This window comes from Penicillium crustosum (assembly GCF_028827405.1).
Source record: "Penicillium crustosum strain IBT 35664 chromosome Unknown utg000004l_segment0_segment0, whole genome shotgun sequence".
Lineage (NCBI taxonomy): Eukaryota > Fungi > Ascomycota > Eurotiomycetes > Eurotiales > Aspergillaceae > Penicillium > Penicillium crustosum.
Window position 1 is genome coordinate 2236675 of NW_026623125.1, and position 16686 is coordinate 2253360.

The following is a 16686-nucleotide window of genomic DNA, read 5'->3' on the forward strand; positions in this document are numbered from 1 at the left end:
TTTTCCTCCTTGTCTGTATCTAGCTCGCTCTTGTTGGTTAAGGATGCTACCTATTCTCGTACTTAATCAATAGACCGGGCCAAAATGTGACTTGTTCCTCAGGGCGTCGTCCTTGAATGATCTTAAAAAAATCTGTATTCTGTTTATTGGATAGATTATACATAGTGTAACCGTCGTTAATTCTCTCTGTGTGTTCGATACCTGTCGTATAAACTGTCAAGTGTCGCAAGGCTCTACTTGCACACAAGCGCAATTCGAGTCCGTTGGACAGCGACTGAGCCTCTCATCTCGCGGCCTGGAAATTTGCCCTTGGTAGACTAAACCTTCGTCACGAATTGGAGAATCAACACCTAGTTTCTTGAGGCCCTGTACCATTCACAAACTCGCACGCTCTCATAAAACGAAACCCTGTCCGATTGGTCATAGACAGCAAAGCCAAAAGTTGGCATCCAGACGCTCTCCAGAAATAGCCAGCTAATATGTCAACGCTTAGAATGCATACCCAGGTGGCCCATAAATAGGCCCTCCAGCTTGTTATTTCTGAGTCTTTGTAGTGTTTGCAGTGCCTTGACTGACTCCATATCTGCTAATTTATTTGTCTTCTGTAGCATGAATTACTCGGCACATGTTCCGATGCTCGGACTAGCGAGCCGATGGTCGTATCTTGATATAGGACCATTATATCAATTCTTGAAGAACAAAGGTTATAATACAACGGAATACTTTGATGGTATTCGGACATTTGTGCACATAATACCATAATACCTCATTTAGTTCAATCTCAAGAAGTATAAAGATCTTTAATCCATGTAGTAGTCATGGAATATATCACTGGTAGCGGAGGCTAACATTATGTTCAAAGGTACCCTAAATGATTACGTATAATTACTTTCTATATTTTATTAGATATGTTAATTAGGTATCTTTCTCCCTTGTTTTCACCTATCTTTCACCATCTTAGTCCTCCACTGAGTGGGTAAAGATACAAGCGGTCGGCGCAGAATCCCGCCATCTCTGGAGTTCTCCGCATCTTTCGGAGAACACCCGAACCTCCGATTAACCCCCACGACTTCTTTCCTTACTTCCTCTTCTTTGTCAATCGCATAGCTTCAATTCCCTCCAAAATGGCTTCCATCCGCGCCAACTGTCGCAAGATTATGTGCATCGGCCGTAACTACGCGTGAGTCTCCCTGCCTCCCAGCGCCTTGTTTCCCTCGGGAGCTCCGACAGCGGCGTCGCTTTCTCTCTCCCTCGGTCACAATTGCTAACAGGATGGGTTGATACAGCGATCACATTACCGAGCTCAACAACACAGCCCCCAAGCAGCCATTCTTCTTCCTCAAGCCCCCATCATCTATCCTCCTCCCCGGCTCGGGACCCGTCCTCCGCCCCAAGGGCGTCAGCCTGCACTATGAGGTCGAGCTGGGCCTGGTGATCGGCAAGACCGTGCGCGATCTCGATCCCAATGATGAGAAGGCCGCATTGGACGCGATTCAGAGTGAGTACAGCATACAATCCGGACCCGAATGCGCATACCGCACTTGTGCACCACATCGATGGACCAAAGGATATGGGCTTGAAGGCAGCAAATCGCTAACAAAACAAACCCATTACGGTAAACAGGCTACGTCCTCGCTATTGATATGACTGCCCGCAACGTGCAAGACGAGGCAAAGAAGAAGGGCCTTCCCTGGTCCATTGCCAAGGGCTTCGACACCTTCCTCCCTATCTCGCAGGAGATCGCCAAGTCGCGCATCCCTAACCCGCACGAGGCATTCCTGCGCCTCAGCGTTGGTCAGACCGAGCGTCAGGCTGACTCGACTAGCCTGATGCTGTACCGCATTCCGCAGCAGTTGGCGCAAATTTCGCGCGTGATGACGCTCGAGAAGGGTGATATTGTCCTTACCGGTACGCCCAAGGGTGTTGGGCAGGTTAAGGCGGGTGATGTTATGAGAGCATCGATCGAGGTTGGTGGGAAGGAGATTGAGGAGGGTCGGATTGAGGTTGAGGTGCAGGATCGCGAGGGACGGTATGAGTTCAAGGAGACTTAGATTTGTACTATGAGGGTTGTATATTTTGACTTATAGAGACCAGAAGTATATATGGTGGGTTATTCTATGATCTACCAGGGATACACCTAGGAAACGACCAAAAAAATTTGAAATACATTATTTAAACAAATCAAGGGTGCATCCATAGCAATATCTCCCATCAGAATCGAGAGTGAGGTTCCCTGCCTGCCAAGACATTTGGCTCTGACTTCCAAGAACATCTGTCTCTCTTGACTCAAACACCACTAGACCCATCAACATGCAAGTTGCAGAGATCCTCTCAGACATCAATTCCCTCCGCGTCTGCGTAAGTATCACATTTCCTTCTTCCAGAAGGCTGCCCCACTACAATAAACGTGTCTAAGCCGCGTCTTGGACAAGAGACAATACCCCACTAGACAATATGGCAATGCTGACAACATGGCACAGGGCCACAACGAGGCCCTAGCACTGGTGAATGTGCACAAAAATATCACAGGTTCAGATTCAACCCAGTCCGGTAGCGCACTGGCAGATAAGAGCCCGACAGGCGACAAGGCCGATCTTCGTCGTGCAAAGGAACTGGTTGAACTACACTATGAGGTGAAGGCGAGACATGCCAATGGAACAGTTGATGAGGAGTTGAGTCAAGCTCGGCATGATGTCCGGCGAGTTCTGAGAGAGCTGTCGACCGTCTAACCACAGTCATTGGGTCCTTTTTTTTTTTTTTTTTTTGCGGGCGTTGAGGATCGCGGTTACTGTTCTCTCTTTTTTTTTTTTTTGGGCTTTTTCCCTTCCCTCATTTTCGATTATATGAATGGGTGCGTTTGATTCGGTCGACTAGTTTGCGCCAAAATAACTTAATGGATTGCTGTTGACTCGGTCTTTTTTATACACCCCCAGCCCCCGAGAAAAGGACCGCTGGAGCCATGAAGCCCATGAACCAATGAATACATTACAAAATCTCACAAATCTTTCCGGGCATACTGTACGATCTGATCATGAGCAACTACGCGTCCTTCGGTCGTCTTGCACAAATCTCCAATGGCCCTAACCCGCGTCTGAATCCCTTTATCCTTTAGCACTCGCAATAGGGCTAAAGACAGTTCTGATCCGGTTATTTTCGGTGCCGAATTGCGGCTTCCGTGTAAGCCAATACCTAACCACTCTACTCGGGCCGGGCAGTCGTATGTGTCGAACCACTGGGGCAGAATGACCTGCGGAACACCAGCCCTAGGAAGATGTATTAGCACCTTTTCTTCCATCATTGTGTGATCCCATGTGACCCCAAGGAAACTTACTTGCACGCCTCGAAAAATGAGTTGGCTCCTCCATGGTGGACATATGCAACTATATTACCCCCTTCCAGAATAGATATGATCTCTGGCTGGATCCATGGGAAAATCCTCACTTTATCGGTTTTAACGAGAGGCCCGAGAATATTCTTGACCGTCGGGGAGTTTTCCCATTCATATTTGAGTTTCCACAAGACCTTCATATTAGGAAATTCACGCATAACAGCCTGTATTGCGACTGCCATCTGTATTGCATCATTCTCTGGAGCTTGAACATGTGATCCGAGACATATCAGAATTGTTGGCTCCTTCAGCCACGAATCCAGTGCTGGATCGATTTCTATAAGCGACGAAAATGACCGGACGATCGGACCGCAGCTGATGACATTATCTGGCACGTACAATGGAAAATCCATCTCTCGGAATGAAGGTGAGAGGTGTAGATGGTTTTTGCAGTAAGGCGCCACATGGGGAAATGTAGTCCGGATTCCTGCTTTCTTGCGAATGTCCAGAAGATCGCGCATGGGTTTCCCCAAACGAACAATCCATCCGAAGCAAAATACCATGTATATATTTGCAAGGATCAGTCTCCATGGTAGGGGATATGGATATCCTGATCCGGTGCTGAGTGTTCAAGTTAGCGAGATATTCGAACTCTGCCAGAGAGATATGAGTTGCTTACAGGGGGTATTTCCAAAAAATGCCAGCTTTCGGTTGAACAGTCACCACCACATCTTTCAGTGGCACAGGCCAAAGTATCACAATTCGCGAGTCAACACTGCGAGCGGCATCTAGTCCTAGATGCAGCAGCGGATCTGCTACCACGACGACCGGACGGACGTTTTTCAAAATCTCGAGACAACTTCGGCATGACAGTATGTACTCGTCAGGTGTCCATCCCAGCACAGAGATGTTGATTATGTTACATGCATCATGCGTTCCGGCAAGCCCTGGCCGATGACATATATCCGGTGTTGTACGGGGCACGATCTCAGACAGGGACGGACCTGCAATTGGATGAAAGTGAAGTACTTGGTCATACTCTGCTTTGTCATTTATCGCTTGCACACGAGCTGATAACTCCTTGAACGAGGCGATGTGGACTTCGAACTCGCCGCGGTGTAGGAACTCTTCGGCCACTGCAAGTGTGACGTTGGACTGTCCATGCTCGGGGCTCGTAAGGAAAAGGATGGGCTGTTTTGGAGGTATCATTCTCTTATTTTTGTTTTGGCCAAGTTTTCGCATGGGCCAAATCAAATAGGTTGTTTCTGGTGGTCAGTTTTATTTTAAGTATCTGAACACGCATCCCAACCTTATGATATTGCGTTGTCGCATTCTATGAAAACTAGCCGATGTATGGTTACTCGGTACTTATAGAATGCACAAAAGGGGTTATTGATGGGTTGAGTGCTTTCGTATTGATTCAATGGGGAAGGTAGTAGCCGGCTGTCATATTCGTGGATAATCTCTAGGGCTCTAGTAAACGACCCGGATCGGATCCTTAAGCCTTAGAGACTTTGTTTGTGTACCATTAGACATCCTTTAATCAATACGAAATAATTTCGCCTATAGTAATGCGAACATGGAACTCGGATAAATAAGACAAAATGAACAAATTAATGGCCTATATCTAATTTTCGACCTAAGTATCCAAGTTTTCGCAAGGAGCCAAAAGTGACGGCCAAGCCGACCAAGTTCAGTGAGAACAAGAACAAGAATGCAGCCCGATAGCCGCTCATCCATATCTCTGGGGAGTTGTGCAAAGAATTATCTTGGTTGGGCGTTTGGAGTAGCTTTGTGCTGACATCGTTTGAAATAAGCGTAGTCAGTGCCATGCCTACAGAGGCTCCAACCATTGCCACAGTGCATAGCACTCCCATTGCAAGCCCCTGGGTTTCTGCAGGAAAATACCCAGCGACCATCATTGTGGCGATTGGGATAACTGAATTTGACGCTACCGAGTTTAATGAAACCGCAGGCATTGCACATTTCCAGTAAGGCCAAGCTAGGCTCAATGTAGCCATCAGAAGTGGAGATAGACTAGAAAGCACTATTGCAATGATGAGGATATTATTGGCTTCAACGCGAGACAAGAAATGTCCAGTGAGCAGACTGCTCAGCGCGCCGGCGATAGGGATTGTTAGATATCGCCAAGAAGATTGTAGAACCGAAAGCCCTTGTGCTCGTTGGAATACGAGGATCATAAGCTGTGACGTAGAGTGAGAAGATGCGTAGACCAAGAAAACAATCAGACACATGGAAAGGAAATGGCAGTTTGTCCAAAGAGAATTCTGAATGCGTTGTGTGCCGTCTCTTTCCCAACAATCGTGCCAGAAGAGGAAGGCGACGAGGAGGATCCAACCAAGAGCAAGAGGAACGAAGAGGCCCGATCTGCCAATGTTTGCCACATTGTTTGTGATGACACTAGTTTTTATTTGATCAGTATTCTGAGAATATAAACCGTCATTAGGGTGGGGATGCGTACGCCAATGCAGAGAATAGGAGCGCCGCCAATGAACTAGCGAGCAGAGTTCCAGACCACTCGATATCTTCAGTGAGCTCTGTCCATGGGATATATTTTGGTTCGTAGGGTTGTTCGGGAATCATCCAGATTGATAGGAGAAACCCAAGCAGGCTTAAAATTGCAGCGCAATGAAAACCCCATCGCCAGCCAGTAGTCTCCGAGAGTACCCCACTAAGCACGATGCCTACCCAAGAGCCAATATATTGACTTGCACTCGTACAGGAAAATGCCAAATTGCGTAACTTCCCAATTGGAAAATTCTCACCGTGAATGCTCATTGCAGAAATGAAACACATTGGGTAAGCTATGCCAGATATAAATCTGACAGCAATAAGCTGCGCGCCGGCCCGGGCCAGTCCGCTAGCCAGATGGCAAACAGTCTGTAGAAAGCATCCGTATAGAAATGTTCTCCTGCTGCCTAGCACATCTGCTAAAGAGCCTGCCAGCAGGAATGTGCAGCCTTGAGCAAGATAGTACATTGACATTGGCCTGTCGAGTTGTGAGCTTGGCGTTTTCTGTGTAACCAGACACAAAACTGGTTTGGGTACTGGAGATGTGTCTCACCATAATTCAACTCCAGGGTCTAATCCAAATTCGGATGAGAATTGTGTGATATTGAGGGTGACTAGGCCATTAACTGCACTGGCAATAAATAACACCGAGGCCGTGCAAATTATGATGGCGAGTCCCTGAGAGTGGGTGTCCGAGCGGGTGAAGGGGGACCCGAGAAGCGGCTGATCCTCAGGGACCCGGAGATCATCTAAACATTGATATTCCGACACTTGATTATGTCTACCTTTTTGCATCATTGAATGAATGTTGAGATGCCTGATATTCAGGGATGAAATGGGGTTCAAACTTGAAAAGGAAAAGAACAAAAAGGAAACTGAATTAACCCGAAGACCGAAGAGCTGGACGTATTGTAGTATTTGAATTTCAGCTACTAATCACATGTTGATCCACTATTCAAGGTTGCCCCTTACTGGGTTATTATCCCATTGGCCAGGCTTGGTTTGCACTTGTCAGGTAATCTTGCTTTGTTTGGGGGTATTTTTCAGCTTCCAAGACTTTTGAGCGCGGTTTAATAGTGGTATTCTTGGCCTGTACGTTACATGGCTGCTGTTTATTACTTACTGAGTACCTAGGTATCTAGGTATCTATTGAAGGATTAGAGTGTTATGGAACCTTTGGAACTAGAATGGTTTAGTGTTCCTTAAATGTACTATACACGAGTCTCCTAGTGACGGTGGACACGATCCTTCAAAGAGTTTAAATGGACCTTTCCAAAATAAAAGGCTAGTGTAAGCAACGGTGACTGCGTTATTCCCCTCCGAGACAAATCCACTACTTCACTCTTCTACATCCAACACCCAAGAATACTCGAGAAAACGATCGGGAACGTATCAAGCAGGAATGCGCATTTCCAGAATAATACAGATTAAATGTCCTCTAGGTCCGGTGCATTGCTCGCCTCCCATGGATGTTTCTGCTCCACTGAACGAATGAGAGATTCATGAGCCGTACTGCGAGGTTCGATGTGGAACCTCCATGGTTCTGGATGACTGATGACCCCAGGCTGGAATTTTGGTTCGACCTCAACTTCCTTCCCATCTTCGACGGCTTTCCTTATATTAAAGACAGCAAGCGATTGTGCTGCACTCAGATACAATGTGTTATCTGCCAAGATACGCGCGGGACAGATGCGACGCCCAAACCCAAAGGCAAGATCATGAGGATCGAACTCGGGCTCACGTCCATCAATCCCCAGAAAGCGCTCTGGTTTGAATACCATGGGATCGTGGTAGACAGCAGGGTCATGCATCATACCCCTTTAGTAGATGTCAGTACATGTTTATAGATTTGAGAGTCAGGGCATTAAATGGGGCCTTAGACTCACCAGATATTAGGCATAAGATATGAACCCTTTGGGATGAAATATTCTCCCCAGGTATCATCTTCAGTTGTCGCATGGGGAAGACCCATAGGTCCCACCGGATGCCACCGCAGAACCTCCTTCACCACAGCATCAATATACGGCAAATGTGAGCGATCGGCGACAGTTGGAAGCTGGCAAGGTCCCAAAACCTGGTCGATTTCATTTTGTGCTTTACCTTGAACCTCGGGATATAGTGTCATTGCAAGGAAAAGACATTCCATAGCGCACACAGTCTAGAGAAATTTAGTTAAAGGGTAGAAAAGAAGGCGTCAAACATCTCACGGTATCAGCGCCACCTGAATAAAGTGACGCAGCTGACCACTTGGCAACAAACTCTTCTTCTGAGCCAGGTGGAGGGCACCCCGTTGTTTTGAAGAAGTTAGAAAGGTAAGAAGGCTGATACCGACCTTCTTCCGTTTGCCGACGTGCGAATGCATAGGGCTTTTCCGCCAAAATCATGAGATCCTTCTTCCATGCTTGAGCAGTGCGCTTGAAATTTGCTCCAGGAAGCCAGGACGGGACGTGTTTTACTGTTTTTTGTTAATACCACCTCACCAATTAGTACAAGGCAAATATCACGACATACGAGGTGGAATAATATCAACCAGCCAGGTACCCGGTGTACTGGCCTTAGAAAAATGATCGAGGGCCAGATTTGCAATATGCACCAACGGATCCCGCTTGTGTGGCTCAATAGTAAACCCGTATGCAATTTTGAGAATGATCGCACCAGCCTCTCTGTGAAAACATAAGATTCAAGGTCTTTGCATTAAAGAAGATAATTGGGATATGGGCTCACGTTCGAATGTGTTCTATGAGCTTCGTCGGATCTTCGAGGACGCGAAATAGAAAGCGGTTTGTTTCTACTTCTTGTAGAGGATTAAACTGGGCGACAGCCGACTCAGATCCTATATATGGTTGCATTGCCTTGCGATAGGAGCGAAATCGAGCGGAGTACTTTTGCATTGCCAAAAAATTCTCCCATCCCACCCTGCATTAGTTATCAATGCGTCAACTCTATGTCCAGATCTGAACAATCAAGTGTACTTACATTTCGGACGCAAATACTAGGTTTGGCCTTGAGGAGTATTTTGAAGAGCGCTTTGCTAGAAGTTCCATGGCTGGTTTTGCATCATTCAATATTACGATTGTTTGTCCTAGCACAGTGATAGAGCTGACCGGCCCTGGGAATTCGAATTCATTGCGTCAGTGTGTGTTTTGGAAAATAATAAAACAAGAATCCTTGTAAAAGCATACCGTAAGCATCTTTGTGTTGAAGCCAATGCATCCAATCTTGTGTCCCCGGCGGCGGTAGATCAGATATGTTGCCAAGCACTGGCGTCGGCCTTGGACCTGGTGGCAGCGGGCCAGCAAGCCTCTGGCGGCTCAGCAACATTTTGGCGACATAGAGGATGAGGGCTCCCAGCAAAATACTACTAGAGATAAGGGTGAACATCGAGGCGGGTGAGTACTAAGAAACGAGAATGGCGGAGGAGATAAAGAATGTTATAACACAAACAATGACATCTGTCAACCCAACTTGGTAATCTGTGCGCCCCATCCTGCTTGTACGAAAAGTAAATCAAGATTTATGGATATGACTGTGCTGAATTTCTAACGTTCTCCTATTGGTTTTCAGTTGACGAGAGTCCCCGCATGTACGTGTCCCTTGCTTCCACGCTGCATAATACCATAACTAGAATGTGTTAAGTACATATGCAAGTACATAGGTAAATTCCATGAGAGTACCGAGTGCGGAGTACACCTTTGGATATGTGGATAAGTGCCGGCGACAGCACCTCGGAGTATGTTACCAGCAGCGTATCCCCCTGATTCCACTGTTTCTCACTACGGAGTCGATTAAGGCTAGGTAGGATACGAAGTTGCCTGCATTCAATATCAGTTCAGGACTAGTGTACAATTAGGGAATGAGCTTTCATAAGGAAATCCAATAAGGACATTTATATATCTTGATCACATTCTTGGATGCGGTGGGTTCCAAACGGCCCGGCGGGTACCTAGGTAATTTTAAGCCGCTTTGTGCAACTTTTATTTCCATGGTTTTAATCACCAGTAGTCCATGGTCTGGGACTCCAGTCTTAAGGTTGAGTTAAGCTCATTCAAATCTTGGGAAATCAATGATTCTAAAAATTGCTCAAAGCTTTGCATGTCAAACCCTAGAGAAACCAATCCAGATCTAACAAACTGGCCAATAAATTGACTTCGGGTCGGATGTGGGTCCAACTCAAATTGTGATGAGCGTAAATCCAGACCTCATTGACTCTCACCTCTCACACTGGACGCAGTGATGTATGGGCTGTATCACTCGACAGGCGCAAATATATTAGAATTCTTCTTCTTCTACCTGGTTCAGAATGTGGTCCCTGCCGCTCTCATTATCACCACGCGGAAAAGCTCTCCCCTGCGCTATCTGTGCATTCCTGGGATGATATGGATCGCGAGCAGGTTCATCCGTCCCTTTGGCTCATCTGGCAGTCCCACATGGTGCCAGGCTATAACACAGCTTGTCATTGCGACTTTGCAGGCAACAAATCTGTTGTTACTCAACCCTCTGGCCAACGCAGACATCTCGCGGAGCGCAAAGAGCGTTCAAAACTTTGGATCTAGATTGATCGCACCATTTCGTTTGCTTGCTCAAACCCGCGCTGTCAATACACAATGGCAGGTCAAGAATGTGCCTTCTCATCCAAAGTATTACATGCGGCGGGGTATGCAGGTCCCAACACGGGGTCGATTTTTGCTGCGACAGTTGGCAATCGTCGTATGGCAGTGCTTGGTGCTGGACCTAGTTCAAACGGTTTCGCTTCAGAAGGCGAGGGAACGTGATATGCATGAACCCGCGTCGTTGCAAGTCGAATGGATTGTGCCTATGGGGCAATGGGTAGAGCGAATAGCTACGCATCTTTCTATTTGGTTTGTGGTAAACCGTCTAATCAGCGATCTTGCGTATCGAGTATTATCAATATTCTTTGTCGGGATCGGGCTAGATTCTCCTGCAGACTGGCCACCAGCCTTTGGGAGTATGGCGGACGTGTTTACATTGCGCAAATTTTGGGGGTAAGCCATATTTGTTTACCAGGGTACATACTTATGTTGACGCATTTTGCAGGAAATTCTGGCATCAATTCATGCGCCAGCCCTTTACTTCTATTAGTAACTTCATCACACGAGATGTTTTGAATCTTACCAGATCTTCAATACTCGAGCGATACACCAATCTTTTCATCGTCTTTCTCGTCTCTGCGATATTTCATGTCATAGTGGATATACTGCAGAGCATTCCGATGGAAAGGTCCGGCTCGATGCCATTTTATTTAGCATTTGTCGTCGGGATAATGCTCGAAGATGGAGTGCAAAATATTTGGAAACAGGTACAAACACTTGACGTCAGTCAAGAGGAGGCAAAACAATCATCGGACATCGTGTCACTTTGGAAGCGTGCTGCTGGGATGGTATGGGTTATGCTATGGCTTGGGGTCACCTCGACATGGTATTTTACTCCGATGATTCAATCTACGAATGATGATCTGCGGGTGATTCCTTTCAGTGTTGCAAAATATATCGGCTTCCAATCGCTTATAGGTATTGTCATGGGTAGTGGAGTTGGCATTGCAGTTATGTTTGAAGTTGAGATATGAGACACAAAAACATCCGGTCTTAGAAGAAGGAACAAGGAAACCAATCGCCGGATGGAATCTGGGAGTCTGGAGGTGCTGTGTTACACTGTTAGTACCGGCGAAACAGGGGCAAGGGAAAGCTATGGACTAAGTGATGTGACTTTGAGAGAGGGAAAGAGAGAAGCCCTGTCCGTCTGAGGCACCACCATCCACAACAACGGGTGTAAATAGACGGTTTACATCTCCACCAATTCTAGGTGCGACAAATCTTTATTCCCCATTTTGGCTTTAGTTAATGACTCACGGCAGGCGCTATCTTAAGTACATACATCTTTTCGTACTTAACTATCTGACTACTATGTACTGACCTTTTGTACTCGCCCACAGGTCACAGCAAGAATTGAGAATCCGGCCTCAAGGTGTCGTTCACCCGAGTTGACAGCAGATTTTGCTCTGCTAACCCATGAAATGGATGGAATTATCAAACCGACGCATCAAGGCGAGCAACTCCCGCAAAGTCCAACTCATGCACAGTTCCCCAGTTCTTTTCCAGCTTCTGGATGGCTTGTTGTTGTCCATATCGAAGCAAAAATCGATAGACCGCCACATATGCACTGTTCAACGAGCCAACCACCCACCCATGATGGACACTGGATGCCTCCCCTACGATATGGAACTTGCCATCAGCTGCTGGTAGAGACAAAGAGGGATAGAGATTGGTGAATTGTCCTGGGCCAAAAAGTGCAAAAGCCCCTGACGAAAATCGGGAATTGCCCCAGCAGAAGGCGTGATGATCCATGTACAAACTTTGCAGCTTCCCGTACGTGATTCCATGCTGCTGATGTTGCCGAGCGAGATCGTGGAGGACAAGATCCAGCAGGTCATCCCCCTCATCCCCACCCACATCCGAGCTGGTGGGGGGCGGGCTGATCAGAGCCCCCATGCGAGAGGCATCTTGGCCCCAAGTGTACGAAGCCAATAGCACGGCTGGCTTGTCCCAGTCCTGTTCGGCAATATTTGACGGGTAGACGCAGGTCCTTGAGGAGAGAGTCGACGAGACACTACCACCCCCTCGAATCCCACAGTCTACAATCCACCACGGATACGCAAACTTGATGCCTACCTTAGTAGAGTCTTCATACCGCAAACACCGGATAGCCTCTTCTTGAATAGGATCAAGATGGAGTGAGCTAGTGTCGATGCGCTGCAGACATGCTAATGGTGTAGTGCTGAACACCGTTGCGTATCCATCGCGAGCATCTTTCTCGCCCGCACATGACACAGATAGATCGGCACCACAATCCATGGCAATTCGGCGAACTTGTTTCCCAAGCTCAATTGTGCTACTTTTGTTTATTTGATGGCACATTCGCTCAATCACCACGGAAGAGCCGCCATCCACAGAATACCATTTTACTGGGTCACTGTCCTCAGGCCCTGTTGTGGATTGATCAAGGTCGAAAGAGTCAATGACACTTTCTGAAAAGGCTTGATCAAACGTGCCTGTGCCGGTTGTGTCGCTTTCGGCAGACTGGATTGTCATGAAGTCTGACTTGTGGTTGCCTCGAAGGTATTCGCGGGTGCTCATTGCATCGGATTGCATCAGGAGTTGGAACCCCCGCACAAAATCCTTTTGCATGACCTTTTTATAAGGGTCGAAGCATTGACTGACGAGATTGGCTGATGGGCTATCTTTGGTCTTAGAGATATCACTGCACCTCGTGTTCGTGCTTCTTTCTCGCATCTCAAATTCCCTCAGTGGCACTTGCATTCGTCGAAAAAGATCAAAGACTCGAGACATGATAGGAATATCCGGAAAGCGCATTGCCCCCACGTCATAGTAGTCATTGTGCGCTTCAGAGAAGCGATGGGTATAAATGCGGCCGCCAATGCGATTCCGATTGGCCTCGAGGATATCCCAGGAAAGGTTTGGAATCTCCAAATCTTGCAAAATTAGTGCAAGATACAGACCTGCAATCCCGGCCCCGATAATGCATGCTTTGGTGTTTTTGCCCAAGGGAGGATCTGAGCTTTCTTCTCGGTAGCTCGTGCGAATGGAAGGGACATTCTTAATATTCTCGGCCCGAGTCACTGCAGGATTACCAGTACCACATATTGAACAGTTTGGACAACAAGGGCATTCAAATGAATGGTCATCTGGGCGCTTTGGAGGATTATGACATAGAGCAACCCGTATCGATGGTCCTGAGTACGCTTCACGATACGGAACCTCGAACTGCATGACGAGGCCCAAAGAGAAACACAGACCAGTGCAACTGAGCTACAAAATAGAAAATTAGGTAAAGGGTGGGTACAAAAACAATGTTCTCTGCTTTACGGAGTATGTAAACAAAAGGCCACGTTGGGTAACTTCGGGGCAGTGTTGCATTCCTATCAATTACAAGGAACCGGTGCTTAGCCGTTCCTAGTGCGGTTTATACATAGACTATTGCCGATAGCTCTCGGACAATTAATGGTGATGGGATGTAGGATATCATTTCGCCTGGGGACTCTATGGCGATAGACATACAGAAGGATATGTATTGAAAGATCATCTCGCGTGAAGATCCAGAATCACCCGAGTTCATCAAGGGCATCGTAAATCTTCGGCACTGGTTAATTGGCTTGGACATAGGCAGCCTGTATGCCCAGATAGGAAGGGTTATAACTGGCGGGGAACGTGCATGGGCAGAATTAGTATGTAGTATTGCGCACATTGGATTTGTGGTCTAAGAAGCCCAAGCTCTCCCACACACTCATTGGTACGTATACATCGAAAGAACAATATCTGAACCCGGTCAATCCCTAGTTCAACATTTCCCGTTCGTAACCGGACACTTCCTTGACCCAGGTACCCCAATCTACTGAGGGTCGCGTGTAGGTTTCCTTGTTGAGAATGGAAAGCCCACTTGATAAGAGTTATATCTACCTGTCCAAATGGCGTAAAAAGGATGGAAGCTGGAGGCAGCAACCAGGTTCGGTCCTGGAAATCCCGATAATGAAAGTACACTCGTTGCACTAGAAAGAAAATGGCCCCAGCCAAGCAAAATAGTAAATCCTGAAGCAAATTGCTAGCCAGTCGATGTCATAGATGGAGTGGGACGAAGGATCAACTGCTAAGGTAGTTTTTCAGGTGGGTATTCATCAAGTAGGTCTGGCTGAAACTACATGGTTAACCTAATCCCGTCCATTGTGATTACTTCGAAACAGGTCTGTCATTTCTGTCTCTGTGAGCTCGTAAACTCGTAATGTGAATTTCCTTGATTGCTTGCATTCCTTGAACTCCCTGCATTTCCTGTATTCCCTGTATTCCATGTTTTCTGCATTCGCTGTATTCCCTACATTCCCTGCATATGGACACCCGTTGCATATGGTGGGGACAGGTGGGAGGGGGAGGGGGAAGGGTGGAGCAGCCAAGTAAGCACCGGCCGGAGTCCCGTCGGGGTCGCCAAGAATCCTGCAGGAAACTTCCTGGGCAGCTCCTTCAGCTTACTCTCTGTGATAAAAGTGCAATGTTACAGCGTAACTATCGCGTCAACCGATCGAGATTGGTCGCACGTACATTATGTGGAGTATATTGAGATCGGGATTAACAGATCAAACTGCAAAGTAGAGAGGCGATAACTAACAAGTTAAATCACACCACGTGTATTGAAACGTTGAATATTGCTCATGGGCCGAGGAGAACGTGCGCATACAACTGAGCTATCAGGCGTACGTGCCCTCAATTCGCATGTGCTGGAACTCATTGGCTGTCAAGAACTTTTGCACCGGTTTGCTGTCGTCCATTAATGAATCCAGCAGTGGACGGAGAAGCGCTGCACGATCAGGCTTTGCGAAATATGCAATTGAGAAGCGTTCCGGGACCATATTACACTCGTTTTCACTTTTTGCCAGATGCACCCGGTGTCTGGCACTATGCAGCCCTGTCCACATTTGGAGACAATCACCTACATTGACAATACACTCATGGGGGCCAGCACTGTCAGCCGGAACAAAGACTCCGCTCCCAGGGGGCTGTTCCATCTCTAGGATTCCGTTAGCTCAATCCTGGTATAGAGAGATGACACCTTCCAAATTTGGAAAGTGGTATTGCTTACCCAGACCTCCGACATTGTCTTGAAACAATAGAGTAATAGTGCCGAAATCCGTATGCGCCGCTATGCGGGTGGCATTAGCAAAATCAGCCCGATCCACTTCTGGGTAGTGGGTAAGCCGCAGCTCGTTAGTCTGTGCGGCATGCAAGTCACGTAGAGAGTGCATGGGCAACCCCAAGCCAATCGAAATAGCGTCCAGAATGACCAATTGGGCATCGTAACAGACAGCAAAGAATGAGCTCATTGTCGTTTGAAAGTTATCGTGGACTCCTGCCGGGGGCCAAATATTAGAGTATAGCGGATCTTGTTCCGATCCAATGTCATACGACTCCTAATGGACTGGTTAGATATGTAAAACGTAAATAAGCCGAGCTCGTCAAAAGTATGTATTCAATATTTGTACCTTCATATCTCTGAGTAGGGGCTGCGTAGCCGAAGAGCGATAATTAGACACAGTTGATATGTTCTCCAGGCCAACAGGGCTGAAGCCTCGATGGGGATGAGCCGTAGGAGGATGAGGCGACTTCAGCTTCTGCTCCATTGGGAGATCGAAGAATTTGTGACTCTGGGGAGACGATGAGTGAGAGGAGCTTCGGACAGACGTTGAGAGAATGTTCGCACCATTTCAAATGCCCCGTCGATGCTCTCTGGAGGGACGCCATGATTGACTAGCCGTACCCAGCCTGACTTGCTTAACCCGGAAATCAACTCGTGGCAGAATTGATTTCGCTCGTCGGTGCTTCCACGGTGAAATCTGGAAAAGTCAAGTTGCCCGAGCATGACTGGTAGGGATATAATAAAGTAAGGTATGTAGTGGAAGTTTTCCAACGTGTAAATACTCGAACCAATGGCTAGGCTTCTTCTAGTAGATGCTAGCAACGTATGTTGCAGGAAATGCCTTTTCAATGTAGGATTGGAGATTGAAAGTGCCCTGAAAAAACGTGGAAGTAATGGTGAGCATATCTTGTGGTACACCAGATATATTGTCCAGTACGTGAATCATAGTGGTGCATCTGCGCTGAAGCGGGCCCTCAAGGCGTCGGGACCATTCTGATCAATGACAGGTCTGCAACACATGACACAACAGCGGTGTACTTAGTCGTTTCTTACCGCATGGCTCTAACCTGATCTTGCATATGCACGCATTGCCGAGTGCGCACTGTCAA

The 16686-nt window shown here is 47.2% G+C and overlaps 8 protein-coding genes across 8 annotated transcripts; 3 read left to right on the plus strand and 5 right to left on the minus strand.

Annotated features, from left to right (window-relative positions):
* Positions 1-1124: 1124 nt before the first annotated feature.
* On the plus strand, positions 1125-2051 carry N7487_009887 (fumarylacetoacetate hydrolase family protein; the record flags this gene model as incomplete). The annotated part of the gene is made up of 3 exons (XM_056877617.1): positions 1125-1180; positions 1287-1498; positions 1624-2051. The coding sequence occupies 3 exons, from the start codon at positions 1125-1127 to the stop codon at positions 2049-2051; spliced, it is 696 nt and encodes a 231-aa protein (XP_056726197.1).
* Positions 2052-2310: 259 nt separating this feature from the next.
* N7487_009888 (uncharacterized protein) lies at positions 2311-2729 on the plus strand (the record flags this gene model as incomplete). Its single annotated transcript, XM_056877618.1, has 2 exons — positions 2311-2358; positions 2481-2729. The coding sequence occupies 2 exons, from the start codon at positions 2311-2313 to the stop codon at positions 2727-2729; spliced, it is 297 nt and encodes a 98-aa protein (XP_056726198.1).
* Positions 2730-2995: 266 nt separating this feature from the next.
* Positions 2996-4537, minus strand: N7487_009889 (glycosyltransferase family 1 protein; the record flags this gene model as incomplete). Its single annotated transcript, XM_056877619.1, has 3 exons — positions 2996-3263; positions 3332-3949; positions 4008-4537. The coding sequence occupies 3 exons, from the start codon at positions 4535-4537 to the stop codon at positions 2996-2998; spliced, it is 1416 nt and encodes a 471-aa protein (XP_056726199.1).
* Positions 4538-4941: 404 nt separating this feature from the next.
* On the minus strand, positions 4942-6655 carry N7487_009890 (uncharacterized protein; the record flags this gene model as incomplete). The annotated part of the gene is made up of 3 exons (XM_056877620.1): positions 4942-5749; positions 5811-6338; positions 6414-6655. 3 exons carry the CDS (start codon positions 6653-6655, stop codon positions 4942-4944), a joined length of 1578 nt encoding a protein of 525 aa, XP_056726200.1.
* A 632-nt stretch (positions 6656-7287) lies between these two features.
* fmaG (cytochrome P450 monooxygenase fmaG) lies at positions 7288-9181 on the minus strand (the record flags this gene model as incomplete). Its single annotated transcript, XM_056877621.1, has 7 exons — positions 7288-7678; positions 7747-8018; positions 8068-8315; positions 8372-8523; positions 8585-8776; positions 8837-8969; positions 9043-9181. 7 exons carry the CDS (start codon positions 9179-9181, stop codon positions 7288-7290), a joined length of 1527 nt encoding a protein of 508 aa, XP_056726201.1.
* Positions 9182-10093: 912 nt separating this feature from the next.
* On the plus strand, positions 10094-11444 carry N7487_009892 (wax synthase family protein; the record flags this gene model as incomplete). Its single annotated transcript, XM_056877622.1, has 2 exons — positions 10094-10863; positions 10916-11444. 2 exons carry the CDS (start codon positions 10094-10096, stop codon positions 11442-11444), a joined length of 1299 nt encoding a protein of 432 aa, XP_056726202.1.
* Positions 11445-11904: 460 nt separating this feature from the next.
* N7487_009893 (flavin monoamine oxidase family protein) lies at positions 11905-13665 on the minus strand (the record flags this gene model as incomplete). The annotated part of the gene is made up of 1 exon (XM_056877623.1): positions 11905-13665. One exon carries the CDS (start codon positions 13663-13665, stop codon positions 11905-11907), a length of 1761 nt encoding a protein of 586 aa, XP_056726203.1.
* A 1466-nt stretch (positions 13666-15131) lies between these two features.
* N7487_009894 (Oxoglutarate/iron-dependent dioxygenase) lies at positions 15132-16300 on the minus strand (the record flags this gene model as incomplete). Its single annotated transcript, XM_056877624.1, has 4 exons — positions 15132-15451; positions 15524-15851; positions 15924-16085; positions 16142-16300. The coding sequence occupies 4 exons, from the start codon at positions 16298-16300 to the stop codon at positions 15132-15134; spliced, it is 969 nt and encodes a 322-aa protein (XP_056726204.1).
* Between the last annotated feature and the right edge of the window lie 386 nt (positions 16301-16686).